The sequence below is a fragment of the Thamnophis elegans genome, chromosome 3 (genome assembly GCF_009769535.1).
Source record: "Thamnophis elegans isolate rThaEle1 chromosome 3, rThaEle1.pri, whole genome shotgun sequence".
In the NCBI taxonomy this organism is placed as follows: domain Eukaryota; kingdom Metazoa; phylum Chordata; class Lepidosauria; order Squamata; family Colubridae; genus Thamnophis; species Thamnophis elegans.
Genome location: NC_045543.1, coordinates 33,573,112 through 33,599,042, shown reverse-complemented (window position 1 = coordinate 33,599,042; position 25,931 = coordinate 33,573,112). Strand labels below are relative to the sequence as shown.

The window sequence follows — 25,931 nt, the reverse complement described above, 5'->3', positions numbered from 1 at the left end:
CCAAACTGGAAGGCACGCATGTCTGTAGGCGCCTGCACGTGTGCGTACCAAAAACCAGAACACCAGCTGCCCAGCGGGAGGTAGGGCATCCCAACACCGGCAGCTCTGCAAATACCCACAATCTTTTTCTTCCGTGAGCTTTGGTTTCATCATTTGCAGGGAAACTTCTGTTTCCTCGCAAATGACAGCGGGAAACGCCATGGAGCAACATGGTGGAGCTGAGCTGGGGCGACAGCACACATGCCCACAGAGAGGGCTCAGCATGCCATCTCTGGCACGTGTGCCAGAGGTTCACCATCATGGATCTAAACAGTCTTAAATAAAAAGCAGCAAAATAAGATTCAAAGAAAAGAAAATCACATTATAGTTTTGTTGGTGTCACATAATCTATTTTTTTATATTTGTGTAAGAAAAGAGAGAGCTCTTTACCATGTGCAAAATTAAATAATAGGCAAAAGAACTGGGAATGAATGAAGCATCTTTAAAATATGTCAATAACCCTCAGCACATAAAAAAGAACTCTAAATCAAAGACATACTTAAGATTTTGAATATAAGACATCACTATGTGCAAACACAAATAATAAATCCGAAGTAGGAGAATTTCTGTATGGAAAGAATTCCATTATTTTTACCTTGTCAGTTCCTGATATCACTTCAAAAACACTAAGTTGGTTCCTTGTTTCTCTCATGTAACGCTCTTTTTCTGGACACATATCTGGACATGTGCCAACAAAGGTTTTAGCTTTGCCAAGATGCATTTGTTTTACTCGAGCTAAATAGATAAGGTATAGAGAATTCATTTCACTAGAAGTACACATGCAAAGAGAGTATCAATATTTACAATGATGAAAACAATAGGAGTATGCCCAGATACAAGTAGTTCTTGACTTACAACTAAAATCGGGACCAGAAATCCAGTCATAAATCATTGTGTTGTATATCGAGGCAACCACATGACCAGACCCATTTTTCAAACATTTTTCATGGTGGTCATTAAGCAAAGCATAATGGTTGTTAAGCAAATCATGCAGTTGTTAAGCAAATCATGCAGTTGTTAAGTGAATCATAAGGTTGTTGAGCAAAACCATTCTTTCAAATGGGTGGTTTTGGCAGAAAACCAAAAACATCATAAATCATGGTCATGTGATCATGAGACACTGCAACCAGTCATAAATGTGAGCTTGTTGCCAAGTACCCAAAGTGTGCATGCCCATGGGGTGTGTGTGTGTGTGCAGTCTTTTGCAATGACCAAAAGTGCTTTAAAAGGCATAAAGCACCCAATTTCCCGGCTGTCATAATTTTGAATGGTTATAAAAACAAGCTGTTGTAAAACAAGACCCTCACTTGACACACCCACACCTGAAACCCTTATAAGAGGAAGACTACTGACACTGATATCCCCTAAACTCCGCTGAAGTTGTTACCTAACCTGGTAATGAAATGTTTGGAAACCAACCCACAAGCTCTGAGAACAAACCTCCACCCTCAAGCTCTTGTTAAGTCAAGGACTATCTGTGGTGCATGGTGCCACCTCCTCTGCCTTATATACAAAGTAATATAAATATAAATGTTTTCCAAAAATAAACTTGCTACATTTTCATGGAAAAATGTCCATGTTTAAAAACGCTTCATAAAATGAATTGATAACATATCCGTAAGATTTACAATTAATAAAATGGAAATTTTTTAATTTCAGCAATTTTAAAAAATTATTCTAGATTTATTCTGTTCATCTAAAAGAAAATCGTATTGCAATTATCAGTGATGTCCCACAATAGATATTTATAAAGCTAAGGAAGCTACCAGCAGTTCTATGTATCTGTCACTAATGAACCCTTGCAACCCTATTTTCTTAAAAAACTACATTATATGTGCATTCTTGATTTTCCCCCTAGGAATTATAAATGTATATATTGACCTTTGGCTGTCCAGGGGACACTATCTTGTTCAAGTGGTAATCAGGATGTAGAAGAACAGTCATGCTCAAACCTAGGAAGACTTAGTGGATATGGGTATCTTGCAGTTTATTCCACCATCCTGACTATTGACTGGACCACTGAAAGTTATCCAAAAGCTGCATCTCTACAATGCAGCAGCCTATTTACTGATGGATGAAGACTACTATTCACACAAAATACTGGTGCAGAAGGATTTATACTGGTTACCAGTAGGTTTCCAGGTCCACTTCAAAGTGCTGGTTTGACACTCAGGTATCTAGCAAACCACCTTTTTAAAGTAGATTCTGCCCATTCAGTGAGTATGTTGTAGAAATAGATGCTTAAGGTTCTTCTCACTATGAGATACACAAGACAGCAAGAAACTCCTGCTTTTCATCATTGGGACCTATATTATGGATATCTATTGGAAATCAAGATGACTTCATCACTGACTTTTAGAATGGGGCGTTGGTTCTTATCTGGTAGGTCCCTTCTCGAGGCAGGTGGAGACAGCGGTCATGCATGGGTTAACTCAGTCAGTAACCAATAGAACTGAGTCGACCAAAGTGATGTCATCGCCTCAGAGGAGTGTCCTCCCGCTTTTGTTACGAAGGAGATAAGTAGACTGCTGTGCATTAGTCGACTGCTTTCAATCCTCTGAAACTCAAACCTAGCTCCATAACTCCCACTGCAACTAGGCCAGGAACCAAGGGTAGGGATGACCACTGTCTCCACCTGCCTCAAGAAGGGGCATATCAGGTAAGAACCACTGCCCCATTCTCCAACGTTGGTGGAGACAGAGGTCATGCATGGGACGTACCACAACTGGGCGTGTCCCCAGATGGGAATGAGACTGGGCTAGGAGCTTGAAGAAGGAAGAACTTGTTGGAGGACTCGCCGTCCGAATGCCGCATCCACCGACGCGTATCTGTACATCTTATAATGGCAGATAAAGGAATTGGGGTTCGCCCAGGTGGCCACCTTGCAGATCTCTTCCACTGAGGCCTTCCTTGTCCACGCTGCTGAAGTAGCCACGCTGCGTGTGGAATGTGCTGTGATGTTGGATGGAGGTGAGAGGTGGTTCACCACGTAAGCTTTAGTTATGGTTGACCGGATCCAGCGTCCAACCAAAGATGGAAAAGCCTTCAGACCCTTGTTTGTGGGATGTAAAGAAACAAAGAGTGCCTCAGTGCATCTGAAGACAGCCGTCTTGGCAATATAGATCTTAAGAGCCCTTCTGACGTCTAACTTGTGCCATTTGCGCTCGAGACTGTGAGAGGGATTAGGGCAAAAGTTCGGTAGGGTGAGGTCCAGAGACCGATGAAAAGCCGAATTGACCTTTGGGACAAAGGTGGGGTTAAGCTGAAGGACCACACGGTCTGAGTGAAAGGTACACAAGTTGGAACGGATGAAAAGGGCAGCCAATTCTGAGACGCGTCATGCAGACATGATAGCCACCAGAAAGGTTGTCTTCAACGTGAGGTGATGCAGGGAGGCCGACCTGAGAGGCTTGAAAGGTGGTCCAGTGAGAGAGTCATGGACTTTGGTGAGATCCCACGTGGGGAAGTAGTGGATGACAGGAGGGCAGAGACTACACGTGCCCTTAATGAAGCGATGCACATGAGGGTTCAAGGAGAGAGGCTCATTTTGGTGAAGACAAAGAACCGAAGAAAGAGCTGAAACCTGCCTCCGTAAGATGTTAGGCGTATGTCCTTTATCTAGTTCCTGTTTCAGGAACTCCAAAACCTGGCAAACCGAAGTCTCCAGGGGCGAGACCTCTTTAGAGAGGCACCATGTGCTGAAAGTCTGCCACGTTGATTCGTAGATTCTATTAGTGGCCAGGTGTCAGGAAGCCTGAATAGTTTGGATCTCAGAAAGGTTTGCCGCCCTCAAGACCTCCCGCTTAGCCTCCATGTGGTTAGGCGGAGCCAAGACAGGTTGGGATGGTGGATGGATCCCTGATGAAGGGATGGTATCAGGGGAAGATGCCACTCTGGGCCCACTGAGAGGTTGACTAGGTCCGCGAACCATGGGCAGCGCGGCCAATGGGGGGTGAGTAGGATGAGCTTGGCCTCTTCCTCTATCATTTTCTGAATGACCCTCTGTATCAGGGGGAAGCGAGGGAAGGTGTTCAGGAGATTGTGGGGCCACCTGCACCTCAAGGCATCCGTCCCTTCTGCACCTGGTGTCGTGTAGCAAGACAGGTATCTGGGCAGCTGCTTGTTGGATGCTGTTGCGAAGAGATCTAGGACCAGGATCCCGTACCTGGTCGACAGGTGTTTGAAGATGCGACGGTTGAGGGTCCACTCTGCAGGGTCGATTGTTGTGCAGCTCAACCAGTCGCTCTGCCGTTGTTGGAGCCCGAGATGTGTTTGGCGTGGAGAGAGAGAAGGTTGGCTTCGGCCCAGATCCCTAGGTGAAAGACGGAGAAACCGTCTGTGTTGTTTGTGAATGGGTACATGGAGGTAAGCCTCCGTGAGGTCCACTGATGTTAGGAGATCATTTTTGCGCACACTCTCTAGAATTGACAGGAGAGAGTGCATTTTGAACCTCCTGTACCTGATGAATCGATTTAAGAATTTGAGATTAAAGATCGCTCCCCAGGCCCCCGAAGACTTTGCCATGATAAAGAGACGAGAATAGAACCCCCGTCCCACCTGGCCCGGAGGCACAGGTTGAATGGCCCATATGAGGAGCAGATGATGGATGGCCTGCTCCACTAGGAGTCTCTTTTGAGGATCCCTGGAAATGGGACAGAGGACAAAGTGGTTTGGAGGGCTGGAGTGCAAATCCAAGAGAAGGCTGAATCTGATCGTGGACCTGACCCACGCGTCGTTGGTGATGTCATCCCAATGATCTGCGAAGGTCGACGGACATCCCCCTATGGGGAGATCTTCCAGGCAGTCACTTCTGCCTTTTGTAGGATCGGTTGGTATTATCCCTGAATGACTTTCTGGGCTGGAATCTCTGGCGGTCGACATCGCTCGGGTCCTGACCAAGTGGCAGGATAGATCCTCGTCCGTTTAGTGGGTTTCTCCTACCCGCTGGGGGATTTGTCTTATCACCCCAGCATCTTCAGAGTTTCCCCCTTAATCTGCTGGTCCCTTCAGGATCCACAGCGCTCAGAAATGAGCCTAAACGAAGAAGTTAGAGTTTGAGGTTAGGAGAGCTCCCGTTCCTCAGCTCCAAGTACGATGACATCACCACAGGAAGTCCGCCTTTCTTTTATTAATATTTCTGCGAGCCCTGGAATCCCTGGCTGGAAGCCTAGCCTGGAGTTGCCTCAGTCATAAGAGAGCAAAGCGACTAAAGAAAGAAGCAGAGGCCCAAGCCGAGGCCTGGTGACTCTTGACTAGAGATTGTTCTATTCTCTTGTCTTTGAGGCAAAGAGCCCCCTCAGGAGCTGATGAGGCTGCGTTGGGAGAAGAAAGGCCAATTATAGGTAAGTCGGTAGAAGGTACCGCTAAGGCCTTGGTGAGTTCTGGTCCCACGTTATACAGGCACTTGTCCAAGGTATTGGGGAGAGGACCTGTACCTGGTGATGCCCATTGGTTCTGGACCATGTCTATGAAGAGTCTGGGAGACGGAATCACCTCCTTTTCGACCTTAGGGTGGATGAAGAGGGGATCAGTAGCGTCCACCTTGCCGCTTCCGTCCTTTGAGGTGCTTTAGGAGAAGGAATGCCAGCGATTCTCTTGGCCTTAAAGAGGAGAGAACGAAAGACAGCAGGTTTGAACCTGCAGGTGGGTCAGGGGGAAGACCCTCATCTTTTGAGAGATCTGAATCTCTTGCCGAACGTTCCTCTTCGCCAAAAACCAAAAGATGGCTGGAAGTGCCAGGGAGCTCATGTGATGACGAAGCCGAGAGATTACCATCCCTGCATTGGGAACCAGAGGAAGAAGCAGACCTGCGTGGGGTAGAGTGGTTAGAAGACCTATGTTTAAGGGCTGCTGCTACGCCATGTTCAATGACCTCAGAAATCATGTCTGCCATACCAGGTGAGTAAGAGCGGCGGCAGGGGGAAGGGGAAATTTCCTCCTGGTAGAGTGGCTCCTCATCCAGAGGAATGCTCCTGCTACCCTCAGATTCATCCCCACTGCAGGCAAAGTCGCCTGGGCCCCTGGCCTCCTCAGGCTGAATGTTGGATGCAGCAGGAGAGAGGTCATCCTCCGAATCAGAGGATAACTCAGGAGGAGGACTGGGCTGAGAAGGCCTTTGGGCCTGAAATAGATGGGATTCAGTGTGGTTAGTCTTGGCCTTGGCCTTGCTGGGAGGAGCTTGGGTGGCACAGTCCTTTGCTTGTGACTTGGGTATACCTCTCTGTGACTATTTGGGGGTCTTGGGAGAGGGCTCTGTGGGGGATGCTTCTGGGGACGGTTTGCGTTTGCGGGTCCCAGCAGAAGGGGTCTCGGTGGTGGGTAGAGGCATTCGTGGCTCAGGGGCAGGAGAAGAGGCCATGGTTTGTACTCACAATTCGTTGAACACTCCCAAAATGGCCACTGGAGATCTTTGCGCCAAAACAAAATGGCCACTGAGGCTACAGAGCGAGTGAGGGTGTTGAAGGCCCTACGGCGAGGCTGCGGAGGCCGAGAGGAGCAGCAGCGGTGGTCCAATGAGGCAGGAGCGCTGAGGAGAGGCAGTGGCGTGTAGCGGTAGCGTTTCCCGGCGGCGGCTGCTGGCAGATTTTTTCAGCTGCTGGCAGTCTTAGCGGATATTTGGCGGCCTTGGCAGTGCTTGGAGTGGCTGCAGCGCAAGAGAGAGGTCCGGAGACAAGCAGAGGCAGCAGCGCAGAGAGGGGCCTCCAACGGCCGTTGTTAAGAGGTGCTGCTTGCAGGCGAGCCTCTGAATTGCCTGCAAGCTTAAGAGGCAGAAGCCTCGAAGGAGCCCTGATTAGTCTCTCCAAAAAGCCCAGGGCTAATTGAGAGACTTAGCTCTGAGGAGCTATCCCCTGATTCCTTCCAATTTGGATGTAATTTGGACGAAATTTAGAAAAATATCCAATTAAATTAATTAAAATATCTATTAAAGTTGAGGAGAAAACAGTTAGCACAGCCAGTTCAGATCCAACTGAGCGGGAGGACGATCCTCTGAGGCGATGACATCACTTTGGTAGACTCAGTACTATTGGTTACTAATTGAGTTAACCCATGGATGACTGTTGTCTCTACCAACGTTGGAGAACAGATTTAAAAACAGAGCTGTTTGAAAGATCATTTATTTAACTCTGCCATCAACACAATTGGTTTTTTGCTACAGTAACTTAAGATATGATTTGAAGCTTTAAAGGTTATTATTTCTGTATTATTTATCTATTACTGTTATATTTATTTTGGTTTATTGTTATCTGAGTCAATTTTTGCATTTCGCAACATGCAGTACAGAACCATTAGTTGTAGTCCCCCTTAGGCATATAATCAGCAGGGTGATCTTGAGCAGTCACCTTCTTCCAGCCCTAGGAAGCAGGCAAACCATTTTTGAAAAACCCGCCAAAAAAACTGCAGAACCTGTGTCCAAGTAATACCTGGAAATTGCATATGACTGAACAACAACAACAAAAAGACTGAAATAAACCTAACCAGATCTGATTTTTGTTTATTGTACACTACCACAAGTCTAACTAGAAATTGACAGAAATAAATATAAAATAAAATACTATGGGGAAAATACAGGAAGTATTACAATTCTACATTCCTGAATACTGTTTTGTATTGTATATTGTATATCAATAATAATATTCTCATTGCTGTGTTACAATAATTATATGGCTTCATGACTTCACAAATCCTCTCACCCAATTTATATTTCAAGTATCATTATCACAGCACTTTAACAACTCTTACCTTGACGCATAATTTTATCTCTCTGGTCTAAAAGTCGGTACTTATCCTCAGAGGTTTCTGCTACCATTCCTATAAGACTGTTGAAGGAAGAGGCTGACACTTCTGCATTCTCTGAGCCCTGGCCTTCAGATCCACAATCAAAGGCATATTGCTCAAATTGCAAAGACTTTTTAAGGCCAGATTTCTTAGCCGGAGAACTATAAGAAACAAGACATAAAGAAAGTAATATTTCTTTACCTAGTGCCCAAGAACACATGACCTTTTTTATGCCAACAATACATTCTCTGATTGTCTGTATGTGTGTATGTATGTAGAGTATATGGATTACCTGGTGAAGGAATAGCTTTGTTTCTTTTGTATTCCTTGGATATGGCTGTCTGCTTGTAATGATGTGAATTAACCACGGTCTGGAATAATATAACTAAATCATGCTAGTTACTTCACAAAAACATATTGTTCATGAAAAGATATCACCATTCCTCAGGACTAAAAAGTCTAAAAATGAATGTACAGATAAGTCCTCAACTTACAACCAGAATTGACCCCCAACTTTCTATTGTTTAGTGAGACATTTGTTAAGTGAGTTTTGCCCCATTTTATAACTTTTCTTGTCACAGTTGTGACAAGAACTTGTCACAGTTGTGAATCACTTCAGTTGTTAAGATAGTAACATTGTTAACTGAATCTGGCTTCTCCATTGACTTTTCTTATCAGAAGGTTGCAAAAGGTGATCACGTGACCTCAGGACACTGCAACCGTCATGAGTCAGGTGCCAAGGATCTGCATTTTGATCATGTGACCATGAGGATACCGCAACAGTTGTAAATGTGAAAAATGGTCATAAGTCACTTTTTTCACTGCCTTTGTAACTTTCAATGGTCACTAAGTGAACTGTTGTAAGTCAAGGACTACCTATAATGTCAAATTCATCTGTAAAATAGTGTGGAAGTTACCATTCAAAATGATTGAAGAATATTAGGTTGCCTATGACTGGTCAATTTCCATCTTCCATTTTCCCCAAAATACCTATAGGATTTCAGCTTTCATAATTTCCAGTTGGCATTTAGCATGCTGCTTGTGAGATCATGAGAGTTAATGTAGAATACCTAGCAGGTTTCAGATTCAATACATCATCCCCATCCACCATATGCTTCTTTAATAATACAGAATAGTGAAGGGATTCACCTAGTGTCCATCTCACTTCTAGTGCTATTAAGGCCACTTCATTTGGAACAGCCCATGCTAATTACTCATAGCAAATCTAATTATTTATTACAGTGCTTAGCCAGCAAATAGATAATAATCAGCAAATAAACAATTACAGCAATATTAGCCATAGCATTATTTCCAGTGACTTTGGAAAGCCCTGTGTTCTTTTGACAGTTATAGAAAGAAACATGGGCCAGAATTTACATTCATTATCTATATATTTTCTATAAAAGAGAATATATGTACCATAGCACAGAACTGAATTGTGAAATCCTTGATATTGTTTGCTTCCAGATGTTTCATTACACAATTAGGTAATATCATCAATGCAAGTTAAGTGGGGGATTTACTCATTTATATACAGTAATTTTGCCATGCGAGTGTTGGATGTTGCTAATGGATGTTGTTGCTGGAGAAAATACATTCTTTTGTTCTCTTCTTAGCTTTTATATTGTGTATTTTGAATTATATAGATATTTGGTTGGGTAATGAAATTTCTCCAAGCAATTAACCAAGCTCAGAGAGGTACATATATTCTCTTCTATTGGAAATATATAATGTACATTCTTGCCTATAGTTTATGCTTCTTTCTTTCATTGCTTCTGTTTGCCTTTTATCCCATTTTGCCAGTTAATTATTAGTTAGCTGGTATTTAATATATGAATAAGCAAACATCAACTATATTTCACTGAAAAATATACCATATTTTTCGGCGTATAAGACGAACCTTTTTGCCTCAAAAAAGAGGCTGAAAATCTGGGTGCATCTTATACACCGAATACAGCATTTTTTTGCCTCCCAAAGCCCCGCCCCTTCACCAAAATGGCCGTGCATACCCTTATGGAGACTTTCAGAGAGCTCCTGGGGGCTGGGGAGGGCAGAAATGAGCAAAAAAAGGGGCGTTTTTTGCCCCCCAACCCTACAGCACTCTATAAGCCTCCATAAGGCTATGCATGCAATTTTTTTGCTCGTTTTTGAGCTTCCCACCCCGCTAGGAGCACTCTGCAAGCCCCCCCCCCAAGGCTATTCATGCCTTTTTTTGGAAAAAAAAGGGGGGCGTTTTTATGAAAAACAGACCGTTTTTGGGAGGTTTGTAGAGGGCAAAAAAATTTTTTTTCCTTTTCGAAAGCTCTTTGATTGATGAGAATTACGTGGATCAAATACTGTGTCAGCAGAAACACCTACCTATCCACTGTATTTCTATCTCTATTTCTCTCTCTATCCCTCTACCTACCTACCCTCTCTCTCCCTACCTATCTACTGTATTTCTCTCTATTTCTCTCTATCTAGCCCTCTACTTACCAACCTGCCTACTCTCTCTCTTTCTCCCTACCTATCTACTGTATTTCTCTCTTTATCTCTTTCTATTTCTCTCTCTCTATCCCTCTACCTACCTACCTACCCACGCTCTCTCTCTATCTCTATTTCTCTCTCTCTCATCTACCTACCTACCTAACTACTCTCTCTCTCCCTACCTACCTACTGTATTTCTCTCTCTTTCTTTCCCTCTCTATCCCTCTAACTAACTACCTACTTTTGTTTTTAATTTGCCTCTTCAAAACCTGAAATTTCCAGCCACACTTGAAATGTTATGACTGTTGTTGTTTTTACTCTGTCTGTCTTTTCTCCTATTTGTATCCCCTTCCTCCCCTTTTGGTTGTTAGCCGCCCCGAGTCCCTCGGGAGTGGGGCGGCATACAAATTAAATAAACAAACAAACAAACCTTGGTGCGTCTTATACTCCGGTGCGTCTTATACTCTGAAAAATATGGTATGTGCTTGCTTTGATCTAGATGTAGAGTTTAACTGAGAGTGTACTGGGTACCAACTAACAGGAAATTACTGCTATAACCTCTTAATACATAATGATAGAAGCTAGTGTGGTAGGAATCCCCAATTCATTTATGAGGGACAGTTCACAAAAATATACTATCCAAATAATATGGAGATTCTCAAACTGGAAAATATGCTTAGTGAAATAGGATGACAATCTTACTATCAGCCTGTTTTGGTTACTTGCTTACGGCTGCTCTACTATGCTTGTTTACTATCGACTGCCATAGGAATGGGGGGGGGCATGGTATTGGGGATGGGAATTATATTGTACTGGAGAAGTCTTGTTCTCACTTCTGCACATACTGGTGGCTGATGTTTGGACTTGGTCAAGGCCAACCGTCTCACATACCAACTTGATGAGGCTATTTGAAGATGCACCCCACATGACACCTTAGGGAGTTGCAGATTAGACACTGGGTTGGGGAATTGGGGGGAGGGTGCTGGGTAAACGTTTGATATGTATATGTTCCCGCCTTTCTGGCTCAGATCTTGCTTTCCTTTTAGCTGCTTTCACTTCATATCTAGTAAATGTATTTTATCTCTATTAACATGGAGTTGAGGTTTTTCTTTCTTGGATATTGAAGGAGGCATGCCTGACACTTACCTAGCATACCACAAGTTTTTGTTTTCAAATTAATTATATATCTTTTTTTTTAGAAGTGATTAACCAATTTATATTTTCTTCATCACTAGAACAGCAAATCATTAAAGAGTAAGAAATATCTTCTCTGTATATTTGACTGAATAATTGTAATGGCAACTGCCTTAGAAGTTGTAATTGTAAACATTTCCTTAAATATAATTCTCCAAGTTTTTGAGAATATATTGTAATGTAACTGAAACAAAAATTGGTTTTTTTCACAATTAGCTTGGCATTAGCCTTCCTAGTTTTTTCAATTGACCACAAATATCTTATCATAAAACAATCCTTCTCAGTAGCAGTTCTATTCAACCCTACCAAGCCTACAGCAAGATCAAAATGAATATGACAATATGATATAAGACATACAGAACTACCCTTCTAAATGTTAAGTTACAACATAATTTACAAAATCTATAAAGTGTCTAGTAATTTTATTTCACAAAGACTATTGTGAAATGCATACCTCTTGTTTGACAGATTCCCACTTCCAGTGGGGCGGATTAAGGATTTAGAAACTATAGAAGACTCATGACTCAGTTGTTCATTGCTTTGCCTCCCATCACCTTCATCTAGCTTCTCCTCTTTAGGTGAATAGTCTTTCTTATTAGGACCTTTCCACATTGAGAACACAAAAAATTAACATATGTTACTACTTAACATTACCATAAATAAATGTACAACAATTCAATATAATGTTTAAACATCTCACAGAATCTACCCCACAATGACAGAAATAAATATATAAAAGCAGACATATGAAGATGAAAAAAGATGGTATGTTCCCTTTTTTTCTCTTTTGTACAGACACATTTCAGTGGATTCATTGGACAATGAAAATGTTGCTTCCTGCACACTTTTGGGTGTATTGTATAGATTTTTGTCTGCTAGTCATGAAAATAACCTGTAATTTAACCTATCACATACCATAGAAATCTTCTGTTTTTATACAATAGTAATGTATACCCTTCATTACCTGTTAGTTATGCTCATATATGAAAGAAACATACAAAAACATGGAATTGTTGAAGCGCATTCAGCATACCAAGTACAACTGGAATATCTGTGGAGATCCAAAAGTAGTGGCTCTACTGTTTGGAAAGCAGTTCGGATATACCAAATACTATTGTTACATATGCAAATGGTACAGTGTTGCAAGAGAATCACATTACATTAAAAAGAAATGGCCACTCAAAAAGAATTTGGTCCCAGGATAGAAAAATGTCACATATGAACCCCTTGTTGACCCAACAAATATATTTTTGCCTCCACTTCACGTAAAACACTGACTGATGGAAAATTTTGTGAAAGCAATAAACAAGAACAGTGAAGGTTTTTGTTATTTGAGACATGTTTCAAGAATAACTGATGCCAAAATTAAGAAAGGCATTCTATTGGTCCACAGATTAAATATATTAACTGTAACAAAGTGGTTTGAAGATTTGTTAGTGGGGTGGGGGTTGTCAAAGAAAATTGCCTGTAAAGTATTTAAGGATGTCCTTGAATTTTTTTTTAGTAAACTACAAAGCACTGAACTACATTCAGCTGGTCAACAAACTTCTTATAGCATACAAAACCATGAAATGCAACATTATGAAACACTATAAAACAAAAATATTTACAATATTTTAATATCTGATCTTTAAAACAAAGTAGCTTACTTGGTTTCTTTTTATGCCAATTTGTCACTATATCTTTGTGTAAGTCTTTTGCTTTCTTTCTAGCCAAAACAGCAGATGCCTAGAGTAGGAAAAGGTTAGTTAGAAACAGTGTAGAATACAAAATGTTATATAACATTATTTAATAACATCATCTGTTTATAAGATAAGGAAGATTTTTAACAATTATTCACTTTATGTGAAACAACATATTTCTTGTGAAAGCAAACACTCCCAATATAACACTAGAGACAGGATTTACATGAAATATCCATCTTCTCTAATAAGATGCAGTTACAACTTGAGATGTTGCATATACATATTCAGGCACAAAATAATTCAAATTATTAGAATAGGGATATCAAAAAGTAAAGTAGTGAAAAATTGCAACCAAGAATAACTCTCAACTGACGTTATACGGTATGAACTTTCCTTCCCCTAATTTGGAGGCTGAATATATAATGTGGAATAAACCCAATACAGGAGTCCCTTTCTTGCAGTAGAACATTTTCTAGTCCTGGCAATCTCTTACAAGAATCTAAAAAAAACCCCAAAGATGATTTTCTTGAATTTTAAGTGAAATCTGATCTGAGAAAAATGACAAAACAAAAAAATAAACAAATTGTGCATCAAGTTTCTCATTCAGTGAAATGTGAAAGATAACCAGGCTTGATAAGATCCTGGAACATTTTGCTTTATTATAAGATGCTCTTGCACTCTTCTCCCCTATACAAACACACACAGACAAACTGCACACTAGATACAAACAAGTGCAATAATGGCAAATAATTACAATATTTTAGAAAAGACCCACTGAGATTTGTTTGTCAAAGTGTAGGAATTGAGAGGGGAAACCCTTTACTAGAAAATTTAGTGTATCTTCTGCCATCAGAAGCCATTGGGAAAAGTCCTTTAAAAATGTCTCTTCATTCTCCCGCAGAATTCACATAGTGTTGAAAATTACATCTGCCTATCAGTCCCATATTTATTAAGTTAATGAATGTCTGGAGTACAATGAAAAAAGTTGTATCTGTAGTAACAATTATTATAGCATCTAATTACTGTTTTTTTCAGTATAAGACGCATCGGAGTATAAGACGCACCAAGGTTTTGAAGAGGCAATTTTTAAAAAAAAAAGTTTTTGTACTCAGTAGACTTCCCAAAAATGGCCCGTTTTTCATGAAAACGGGCCCGGGTTTCCCCCCCCCAAAAAAGTTAGGAATAGCCCTTAGGAGGCTTGTAGAGTGCTCCAGGGGAGACGAGCAAAAAACACCCCCTTTTTCGCAAAAATGGGTACATTCTTTGTCAAAAAAAGGGCATAGATCGTCTTTAGCAGGCTTCTAGAGTGCTCCTGGGGTCTGGGTGGGGCAAAATTGAGCAAAAAAATGACCCATTTTTCACTCGTTTCTGCCCTCCCCAGCCCCCAGGAGCACTCTGCAAGGCTCCTAAAGACTATGCACGGGCATTTTGGTGAAGAGAGTGGGGTTTCAGGAGGCAAAAAATGCTGTATTCAGTGTATAAGACGCACCCAGATTTTTGGCCTCTTTTTTGAGGGAAAAAGGTGCATCTTATACTGTGAAAAATATGGTAGCACATGTACAGCCTAAATCTTGGATCAAATCCACCCTCTCTCATTCACTAGATAAGAAAATTGGTCCTTCAAGAGGGCAAATGTTTGATATGCAAATGTCTATTTGATATATGGTTTTTCTGTCTCAATTTTCTACAATAATTTACTTTTTCCAGGCATTTTCCATTTAAAAGAATACAAATTCTACTATTAAGAAAATGTCAACATGTAGACTTGGTATCATTGATTAAAAAGTTTTATGTCACGGAATTAACTATTTCAAAAACATGTTTTTAGAAGGCTAAGCAAAATAATTATTTTGTAGTCAACATTTCCATAATACATGTATTATAAACTGCAGCTCAGAATGGCCACTGATATCCCAATAGTTTTAATGAAATTTGTGCTTAATTGAAACTTAAATAGTGTAGCCAACATTAAATTGCAAAATATCATAGTAGCCAACTTTAGAAGCATATGGAGTAAATTTCCCAGTAGTTAATCTAATATATATCTTCTACAGCTATTAATCTTCTGATATTTTAAAACTCACATGATCAAGACAGCGTACAATGGCTGACTTTTTGTTACGGTTGGTACGGATTTGTTGGATTTTAATAAACTTCTCGAAGTGTTTGTAAAGAACATTTCTGTCATTTAGATGATCAGGAATATTTTTACACTGGATGGCTGTCAGTTCACTTGGTGAGCATCCAAGGCTTTCTATGCTCCCAGTGCTCCGATTTCGACGCAAAGGGTTTGAGGCAGAAGAATCTGGAAGTAATTGAATAGTGATTAAAAATAAGCATGTATATTTCAAAATCATATATCAAGTAAAATACAAAATGTTCTACTTGTAAGCATACCACTACTTACAATGTAATTAATTGCAACCATTTCCATTTTCATTTGATAAATTGTTAAGCTCTGCTACCTACCATGTTTCAATTTTCCCCTTTCTTCTTTTCTTAGTGTCGATATTGGTTTAGCCATTGTAAAGCCAGACTGACTTCCCCCTGCCATACTTGTTGCTACTGTTTCTCCAGATTCAATGGGAACACGCTCAATTTTGGATTCCTTTTTCTTGCTTTTCAGAACATCTTGTAATACTCTACCAAATAAACCTTGTGCAAGTGGACGATTCAATTTAACAGGACGCTTATTAGAAGTATGATCATTCCTCGATGGAGGTTCTAGTTCATCAGTGTCATAATCATGATGCCTTGGGGAATGCTCTTGTTCTTCTTTCCTTTTCATTCCTTTCCCAAGAGTGGGAAGTGGCTCACTTGGGATGAACAAATCTTCATGTTCCATCTTGTTAGTTTTGTTAATTTGGAAAGTATCTCTCAAAGGCAAAGATGAGTTTGAAAAAGAAGAAAAACTACTACCAGGACTTGTAAATAGAGCCATAGGTCTCTTTTTATCATCTGCTAGAGTCTTACTTGGTAAAGAAGTAGTAAAAGAAACTGCTGAAGTACTGCTACTACTGACTGGTTTGGAGAAATTGAAGCCAGTATTACTTGAATTGCTGCTTTCTTGAGAAATGACAAAAGGGTTTAATTTTCCAGGTCCTGTGCCACTGGGAAAAGAAAATGTAAAAGAAGAAGAAACAGCGGAAGTTGGTATTTTCTCTTGTTCTGAATTAGTCCCAAAGATAGGTTTGAACACTGCATTTTCAGGACTTTTGAAACTGAAATCTGATCTCACAAAACCACCAGCTGAAGAAGCTTCTCCAAGCACAGTTCCAAAAGCAGAAGTACTCTGAGAATTGCCAAGATTTGTGGGTGGTCTGAAACTAAATCCAGATTTGCTAGGAACAGGAGAAGTCATTGGTGCAGAAGTCACAAATGTTGTTGTTTGTCCAAGAGAATAAGACTGTGTAAACCCTGGAAGTTGCCCAAATCCCAAGCCCTGCCCTGAAGAATTATGCAGTCCTGAATTAATAGCAAAGTCAGTAAATCCTGGATTCTTTACTCCTCCACTATTCAATCCAAAGAGAGAGCTCTGATTGAACTGGAACGGTGGCTGACTTGGGAACATTCCAGTTGACATACCAGGGGATGCTTGAAAAACTCCTGAAGGCTGTACACTAAAAGGAGTGTTTGGATTCATTTTTGGTGATGTTAATATATAAAATAGCTTTTGTCTAGGTTCCTTTGGTTTTCATCTTTTAGTCCTGCAATATATAATTTAAGTCATAAAATTAATAAACAAAAACAATCCTTTCAAGCTGAGTCTTTTAAAAAAAAAGAAACACAGTACTGTATTTTAATTTATTTATTCCATTTCTCTCTTACTGTAATCCAAAGCAACTCTTGCCTTGGTTTGCAATGTTATTCGCCAACAAGAACTGAATTATGCTATCTAGAATGTATATCAAATGCATCTAAGATACAAATGCAACATAGCCGTTGCATAGATTCATTGAAATGAATCTTGACTTATAAAGCCTTTCACAAACTATACAACTCACTAGAAAACACTGAAGACATCACTATCAGTTCTCTCACCATTAAACTTAATTTGAAACTAAACTGTGATTTTAAATACAAGTATCTTGCCATAAATCATTTGTGGAATGACAACTCTTATTATTCTGGATACAGGCCCAAATAATAGTCCGTTAAAATAATGGTTTAAAAATCTAATTATAAAGAAAGAAAAGTGCTAATCAAATCTACACAAATATATATGGTTTTATTCTCATAGAAAATACATCTTCAGTACATATGCAAATACTAGGACTGGGTTAGTTAACTCCCACAATGATAATTAAATCTATTTGTTAGTCCTTTGGCTTCCATCCTCTTCTGAAATAATGTCTTGAGAAATGACAAAAATACTATTTGTATACTATTTGTTATTGTTACCTAACATGAAAATTGAATCAGATGGACTAAATGGGACATTGACCCAAAAAGGATATATGTTAGACTTCTATTTTAAAAAGATAGTAAATGTGCATATGAACTAAGCTGCTTCAAATTAAAATGAAATCTCACATAATTGACATGTATTTCAGTTCCTTGTACACATGCTTATTTTCTATACTATATAAGTAACACAGTTTATATATGTCAATCCACAATTTAATGGGTATGGGAGAAAGAGGCATCCATTAAATAAATTATCAAATTCAAATGAAATTTTACCCATGCATATTTTGTGTTTTATCCATGTGTAGACTGGGATGGAAATAAGCATGCATTTTTATGCATTTTACAAACATAAAATGAGAATGAGATTTTATACATGCTCAGAAGCATATGGCATATATAGGTTTTGTCTATTGTTAAAATATGGTCCATTAACTCAAAATTTACAATAAACTATTTAATTGCTGAACATACAATCATTGGAACATCTGTTTAATCATACTGCCACCTTGAATAATACAGCTGAGACAAATGTAACTATTCTATAACATCTCCTTAAATTAACCCCTCTCTCCCATAAAAGCGAACACCATATTTTTCAGGAAATAGTTAGGATTTTAAAAAATAGTTTAAGAATGAAAGCATGGTAGAAGTATAGTGTTGGAATTGATGGTAGATCTATCTGTTCCAGTACTGTTTCCACAATAGTCATATGTCTATGGCAGCTAACAGGCAGATCACAAGGGCAAAAGTACCCTTCTGTTTGTGTTTTCCATCATCTGACATTAAAAGACAGGTTGCCTGTGATACTGATGATAATAACCATTATCAACATTAATTTTCAATGGAGTTTAAAAATCATTCAAATTCAGATAGTTATCACTTATGGGAAAAATAAGCAGTTTATTTACCGTATTTCCCCGAAAATATGACGTTCTGATAATAAGGCCATGCCACATTTTTCTGGTGGGCAAAAATATAAGCACTCCCCCACAAATAAGCCCCCTGGACAACCCTCCACCTCCGACCAGGCAGAGCACCGCTCACCAACCTAGCGGTATCCCGTAGGTGCCAAGCGGCAAGAACCAGGGGGGCAAAGTGATCACGTTGCTTGATGCCTTCAGGATACCGCTAGGTTGGTGAGCGGCGCTGCGCCCAGCTGAAGAGGGGGTTGCCGGGCGGCTGCTCTCTTACGAGGAGGCTCCCAAAGAGTCGGGCACAGCAGCCACCCCGCAAACCCCCTTTCCAGCCATGCAGAGCGCCATTCACTGACCTAGGGGTATAGCCAAGCCGTGTGAGCGCCGGTTCGCCATCGCCCAGCTCCCGCGGCTTGGCACCTTCGAAATGCCAGTGAATGGCCCTCTGCAGGGCTGGAGAAGGGGGTTGTGCGAGCAGCTGTTCCGCTCCCGCTTGCACGTCTCCCAATCTCATGATGCCATGGCCCAACTCTCCCTGCAGAGCCAGGGCACTTCCGCTGCCACCGCCACCATCGCAGCATGGCTTTTTTGGCAGCTTCCAAACTGAGTCTTCCGGCAGTGGCCACTCTGGGCGTATGCTCTATGGTTGTGGGCTGACTGTCGGCAGAGCGTACAACCATAGAGCGTATGCCCATTGCTGGAAGACTCTCTCTGCAGGGAGAACTGGGCCAGGGCATCATGAGGCTGGGAGGCGCGTGAGCGACAGCGGAACAGCCGCTCGCGCAACCCTCCACTCCAGCCATGCAGAGCGCCATTCATTGGCATTTTGAAGGCACCAAGCCACGGGAGCTGGGCAGTGGCGAACAGGTGCTCACGCGGTTTGGCAATACCCCTAGGTCAATGTGCCCGGCTGGAAAGGGGGTTTGCCAGGTGGCTGCTTGTGAGCGTGGTCGCTTCATGGCTGTTATGTTGTGCTGCTGCGGCAGCGCAACACAGCCATTCACCCATGAGGCTGTGCCCGGCTCTTTGGGAGCAATGTTCCCTCTAATATATTTTTTCAGTGTGTGCGGAAAAGTATAGTGTTTGAGTGGCACATTTTCATGCCTGAGCAACTGATTTTTTTTTTAGCCATAATTGCCATCAGAGCAGATGTTGGGGAGGGGGGCAAGGAGGAAAAGGGTCCCCTCCCTCTCCCTCAGACCCCCAGGAAGGAAGGGAGGGGGAGGGAAAGGAAATGGGAAAGAAGCAAAGGAAAGGAAAAAGGAAAGGACATGGAAAAGAAGGAAAGGAAAAAGGAAAGGAAATGGGAAAGAAGAAAGGAAAGGAAAAGGGAAAAGGAAGGAAAAAGGAAATGAAATGGAAAAGAAGGAAAGGAAAAAGGAAAGGAAATGGGAAAGAAGAAAGGAAAGGATGAAGAAGGGAGGGAAAGGAGAAGGGAAAAGAAAAAAAGGGAAAAGGAAATAAGGAAAGGAAAGGAGAAAGGAAAGGAGAAAGGAAAGGAGAAAGGAAAGGAAAAGAGAAAGGAAAGGAAAGGAAATGGAAAAAAGGAAAAGAGAAAGAAAAGGAGAAAGGAAATGGAAAAGATGGAAACAAGGTATTTGACTTATATATCACCATCATATCAGAAAGACTCAAGGCAACTTACATTTAAAAACTCACTAAACCATGGGGAGATACCGTACATAAAAAGTCATTTCTGCCATCCCTAATCAATCATCCCTAATTAAATTCACAACACTATCTTGGACCATGGGCTTTCTGAAGAGCCACATGTTCTATTCCTTTCTAAAGCAGAGCAGGGATAGTGCTGGACAGACCTCTGGCAGAATGGTAACCCGAAAATGATGATAGAGAAGAGAGGCACCCAAGAGCTCACAAAACTCCATTGTTTATGCCAATGTTTTACAGCTATCAGCCTTGCGAGGTAGTCCAGACAAGAATCACACCCAGAAGAATACAGGGGAATCCGACAATTCCCCTGGCTCTGGTTCTTCTCCATACTTACCATCACAAACCATTACATACAACAACCTAACCCTAGCTCCCCAAATTCCCCACCCAGTCGAAGTTGTGAGCCACTGGCTTAAGTGATGGGACTGGAGTTTGCTCAACCTGCCAGATCTGTAGGATGGGCAGAGGAGAATGGTGATCCCATTGTTACTGCAGCCCTGAGCCACTGGAGTAGGATTTTATGGATGAGAACCCAACACCTGAAACTGCAATTTAAACTCTATACACTTGATACTGCATAAAGCTGAACTTCTTTTAATCTGTTCTGAATCTTCCACCAGCTCCACTGGATAACCTTGGATGTTAGCACTCATAAATAAGTAGAAGGGAGAATTTCTACAATTATCCCAACCGTGGAAGTGCTCCCCTCTCTTGATCTTTCTGCCTGCCTTCTGCCGTCCCAGCAACACTCACCGTGAGCACAAAGCAAGTGGAACACCATTACTTCCCCTGATCAGCCCGTAAAACTCCGAGGTACGTAAGTTTTAACTTTGGCCCCCTAGTTTCTATCTGCGCTACCCGGACCCAACTATGAGGAAAAAGGAAGGAAGGGAGGAGGGAGGGGGAGAGGGAGGGAGGGAGGGAGAAGATACCTCTGAAGATGTACAGAGGATGCTTTTCCTACAAAACGAAGCCGTGAGTCCCGAATTCCTTTCTCTCACTGTCGCATAAACAAACCGCCATTGACCCCGAAGAGGCTCAGCTCCACCTACGGAAGAAGGGACTCCGCGCATCTCCCCGGCGTCTCCCGCGCAGTACGGAAGTGACGCAACGCAGCGGACAGAGCGTCGCATGCTCTTGAAGGACTTCCCTCAAGAATAGGATTACCGAGCTTCTGCCGGTAGCGTAGGACTCCGTTTTACGCCTCTCATCGAAAACGAACAAAACAGTTTAAAATTTTAACGGTTTCTTTTAACGGAGCTTCGTCTCTCTTTTTTATATATATTTATAAAATGTGTGCGTGAGGAAGGGCCTGGAGATAGTTTTTAATACAGAGTGATTAGGGAAGTGATTAACACGGACGAGTTTTGGGGCAAAGGTGTATTTCACGAGAAAGCCTCACTTCTAGTTTGAATGTTTTGCTCTGGATTAAAGCAGGGTTTCATACCCTTGACAACTTTAAAATAGGTGGACTTCAGCGCCCAGAATTACACACAGCGACCACCTATCTTAAAGCTGCCAAGATTGAGAAAGCCCGGGTTAGAGCATTCCCCAATACTTTCTCAATTATATCATCCCCTCAAAACTTACAATAGTGTGTTCATAGAAGTTAGTAGAGGGAAATGTTTCTCAAGATTAAATAACATTTCAAAAAGGGGTGGGTGGGAACTCCTGTATTGTTTTCATCTCTGCTTTTTTGGTGGAAGAGCAGGGCTCAGACACAGCAGTCATAGCTCTTGGGTGTTAATTCTTTTCTTGCCTATAGACTCACAAAAGCTGGGGCAAATAGAAGCATCACCATTCCACTGTAATACTTTTTTATGCCTTGATCTTAACTTTGTCATTTTATATGCTATCTTCAATTGAAAACAGATCTGAAAAGGACTCGCTGGGCACAACTCTAGTGAAGAAGCAGTAACCTCACAATTGAATTGTTTAGTTTGATGAGTGCTTTTGTTATTAGTATATCAGGCTTCACCTTAGAGTCAGTTGGGTCTTTTTTTTTAATCATCCAGGTTTCATCTTCCATTCTCTTACTTTGCAAAAAGTCCTTAGGGAGTGCCTTTTTTATCTTGGGAAACCTGGCAACTGGAAATAAATATGCTACAATTCTTTTGTTATCCAAAATACTGCAGTACTTCTCATTTTAGGTTCCACCTGCTAGTAATTGGTGTCTAATCATAGTCTACTTTGCAGGACTGTGTAACGTTCTTCCATTTTTATGAGATGAGCCTGATCATACGTAATTTGCAGAGAGCTATTCCAATCAGAAGAGTCCCACTTCGCAAGAATATAGAACAACTCCGTTATATTTTGGGTGTGCAAAAGTTTGACCTTGGTGTAATTTGTGTTAGTAATATGTACATACAGCAAATCAACAGAACTTACAGACAGAAGAATATCCCTACTGATGTGCTATCTTTTCCTTTTCATGAGGTATGTGTGTGCTCATTTATTCCTTTAGAGCTTGGCAGTAATTTTAGCAGAAATCAGGTATTAATACATAGAACAGTATCATGTTTATATATGACGACAACAGAAAACTCTGGCAAATTAGGAATGATTCAGGCCCTATCCAGAAATCTTCATAATAGAGGAAAGGACAATTACAGTGGCATATCAAAGATGAAGGCCCTAAAAAACAGCACGGCTTATTATGTAAGTGTACCCCAAAAATGCATCAATATCCATGATAGTGGATATTGCAGAATATGTGAATAAACGGATACCTAAAAGATTATTACTTGTTTTTCAAGATCTATTTTATAACTATTGTAAATATGTATGAGAAGAAAGTAAATGTAAATTTTAGTGATAACATGTATTATCTTAATATTTTGATGTTTTATCCTGTTTTACTGTTGAGAGTCCGCACTAGGCAAGATGGGCTAAATATAAATTTAATAAATGAATAAATGTTTTGTTTGTAAGTTTCTGAAGGGGGATAGAAGTACAAATGATCTTCATATTCTCTGCAATTTACTCCTAGAATTCTTGTCCTAAGCAAGTGTAGATGGAAATAAATCCCATTGAAAATTGTGAATTATCCCTTTGAGAGTATACCATTGAGCTTACATATATTATTACTCCTAAGCAATTTTGATATATACCTAATATTGTCATAATACAGTTTGCTTTGGCTTAGTGTGATATGGAAATTTGTTCCAATAAGGAAGCCATAGCCTATAAATCATAATGCATAAGTTTATACTTAGTGAATAAGAAGCAAACAAGTAGAAGTTAGAACATGGAAAGAACGTGGGAGAAGGAGAACAAATTAAATTCATATCTCCCTGATTCAAATATAGTAATGCTATATGTTTTATTACCATAAAGTGTTTAAAAATATTGTATAGTCTGTTCTTAATACCCCTATTTTATTTTCAGCATGGCACTTGTTTTACCAAATTGAGAACATGTATATAACTGAATTTTCTTTGGGCATATCACAGAATCTAAAAGGTGGAGAATTACCCCAGCCCTGTTTTCAAAATGACTACAATTTGGGAGACATTTTTCTAGGTGTAGAATATATCTACCAACAATGTAGACAGAACCATGATGATTATAACAGCATTCTTACAGTAAGTACATTTATACAAGTATTTATTTGAATAAGGTTCTGAAATGTTTAATCAAATGATTTATAAAAATGAAAATATTTTATTGTTATTTCTCCAGTTATTTATTAAAAACTTTGGTATCAGAAAATATGATATTAATGTTTCAATCCCACTGACAGAAATTTTACTGCTTCACATCTAGAATAACATACATGTACTACATAAATCCAAATGATCACTAGATGGCAGAAACAAGTTATTTATGTCCTTTTGTGGCCATCAAGTAGTTGTCCAGATTTTGACAGCACAATTCTGGTAGCCCTTTTTTACAGTATTCTTCAAGTTAGCCCATAACATGCTTACTCTCAGTTTATTTTTAGCTTTCTCATCTTTACTAGCATGTGTTTTATTGCAAGATTTTTTTTTTCTTAAACAAGTCACTAGTTTTTTTCCCCTTTCATAGTTAAGCTATTTAAATCATTATGCCAACTCAAAATATGAATAACTCATTGGTGAAAGCTTATGGTTACCGCTCTTTGTGCTTGTCAGTTGATCTTGCTAGCTCCAGGAATGTTGCCAGCTCCTCAGTTCTAAGATCCCCTCACAGCTGGTCACATGACCCAGTAGTGTTCCAAAAGTCATGCTTTCCCTATCTGTTTAATCTTGATGAAATCTAACATTGTTTAAAAATGACATGCAGTGAGGGTCTACTGGTTAAGGCAGCAGGCTAGAAACAGAGAGACATTATGTTCCAGTCCCACCTGAGGCATAAAAAGAGTCTGGGTGACCCTTCTCTCTCACTCCAACCTACTTCACAGAGTTGTTGTGGGGAAAATAAGTGAAGGGAGGAGTATTAGATATGTTGGCCATCTTGAGTTATTTATGTAAAAAAGATTAATAATAAAGGGAGAATAAAAAATAAAATATGGGAATAAGATGACAAGTTGAGTTCTCAGCAGCCTACCTGCTGGTAGAGGGCATGTCCAATGTTTACCATGTTCCTTAGTCTGCCAGCTGTCCCACTGAGTCAGAGGAGGGATGGGGTCTCACCCGTTATAAAAAAAAGTTTCCCAACCCCTTTAGTAGAAATGCTAGCAATACAAAATGCTGTTTAAATTGACTGGCATACATTGAATACATTTGTTCCCTCCATAATTCTAACTCCTTTCCACTAACAAGGGAGAAATCATACTGAAGTTTTCACTGTAGTCTCTATAAATGATGACTATTTCTATTATGATTTTAAATTATTGTGATGTGGAATTTCTCTAACATTCTTCTTTGCCAATCAATTACAAATATATAAATCATTTAAAAGCTTTTTCCCTTAAACAGGTGACAGTTGCTCATGGCATGTGCCACTTACTTGGTTATAAACACAATACAGAAACAGACTGGCAACAAGTAAGTATTCTAACTGATTTGATACAATTCTAATTTTTCAGATTTTTTAATTGTTCAAAAGCTTTCAAATGTAAGATGTTCACTACAAGTTTAAATTCAAAATTCAAATCAACTTTGTAAGATCACACATTGTTGTGTTATTTGAAAGGAAATGTATGCATTCATTATGCCCTTGCTCTTTTTCAGATGTATGAAAAGGAAACACAAATTCTGCATGAATTAAGCAAATTGACAGGCACAAACTTTGAACCTCTGTCAAAACACCATTTCTAAATGTTGTATTTATATGTTGTTTCATTAAAATAAATCTATTTTATAAAAAGAAATCTTAAATTTCTCCTGCTTCCTCGGTCAGCAGAATACAATTACCTCTTGAACCAATTTTGCTAGAAAATCTACAATCAGGCCAGCAAAATGCTTTGAAAGTTCCTAATTTGCCCTCCTGCTTCCTATTCTTCCTTCACCATCACTGCGGCTTCTCCCTCTTGAAAACTGTATTGGCCAGGTACTTGAACTGCTTTAGGATCAAAGTGCTGTTTGTCTCTTCCTCCCCTACCCAACTATTGCACATCCAAAAGAGAACCCAGCAATATCTTCTTCCACTGAAGGTCACAATTATAACTCTACGATAAAATAGGATGTAAAGTGAAATTTGGACATTAAGAGTGAACATACGGGGTCAGGCTGGATAGCCACTCGGGGCCCCTTTCAACTTATTATAAAGTAAAAGACGGAGTTTGAAACTCGCAAAAGAAAAGGAAGTATGAAGCCTAGCTGCAGAGTTCAGTTAAAGTTCTCACAAAACCCCA

The 25,931-nt window shown here is 40.2% G+C and overlaps 2 protein-coding genes across 4 annotated transcripts in view; one reads left to right on the top strand and one right to left on the bottom strand.

Annotated features, from left to right (window-relative positions):
- MCM3AP (minichromosome maintenance complex component 3 associated protein) overlaps nucleotides 1–21,202 on the bottom strand; it is an 80,631-nt gene extending 59,429 nt beyond the window's left edge. Inside the window, exons 1-7 of one of the 2 annotated variants that reach the window (XM_032214629.1) lie at nucleotides 21,088–21,202; nucleotides 15,630–16,867; nucleotides 15,245–15,465; nucleotides 13,125–13,203; nucleotides 11,930–12,077; nucleotides 7,780–7,976; nucleotides 635–774 (exon numbers count right to left, since the gene is read on the bottom strand). In XM_032214629.1, the coding sequence (XP_032070520.1) occupies nucleotides 635–774; nucleotides 7,780–7,976; nucleotides 11,930–12,077; nucleotides 13,125–13,203; nucleotides 15,245–15,465; nucleotides 15,630–16,803 (1,959 nt within the window). In that variant the 5' untranslated portion in view covers nucleotides 16,804–16,867; nucleotides 21,088–21,202. The remainder of the gene's footprint in view (nucleotides 1–634; nucleotides 775–7,779; nucleotides 7,977–11,929; nucleotides 12,078–13,124; nucleotides 13,204–15,244; nucleotides 15,466–15,629; nucleotides 16,868–21,087) is intronic. The other variant, XM_032214627.1, reaches the window with a different exon arrangement.
- A 44-nt stretch (nucleotides 21,203–21,246) lies between these two features.
- On the top strand, nucleotides 21,247–25,444 carry YBEY (ybeY metalloendoribonuclease). 2 transcript variants are annotated; one of them, XM_032214631.1, is made up of 5 exons: nucleotides 21,247–21,340; nucleotides 22,352–22,591; nucleotides 23,608–23,739; nucleotides 25,054–25,122; nucleotides 25,309–25,444. In XM_032214631.1, exons 2-5 carry the CDS (start codon nucleotides 22,382–22,384, stop codon nucleotides 25,393–25,395), a joined length of 498 nt encoding a protein of 165 aa, XP_032070522.1. In that variant the 5' UTR covers nucleotides 21,247–21,340; nucleotides 22,352–22,381; the 3' UTR covers nucleotides 25,396–25,444. The 2 variants fall into 2 exon arrangements, with proteins under 2 accessions (XP_032070522.1, XP_032070521.1); XM_032214630.1 differs by having other exon boundaries at nucleotides 21,286–22,591.
- The last annotated feature ends 487 nt before the right edge of the window (nucleotides 25,445–25,931 follow it).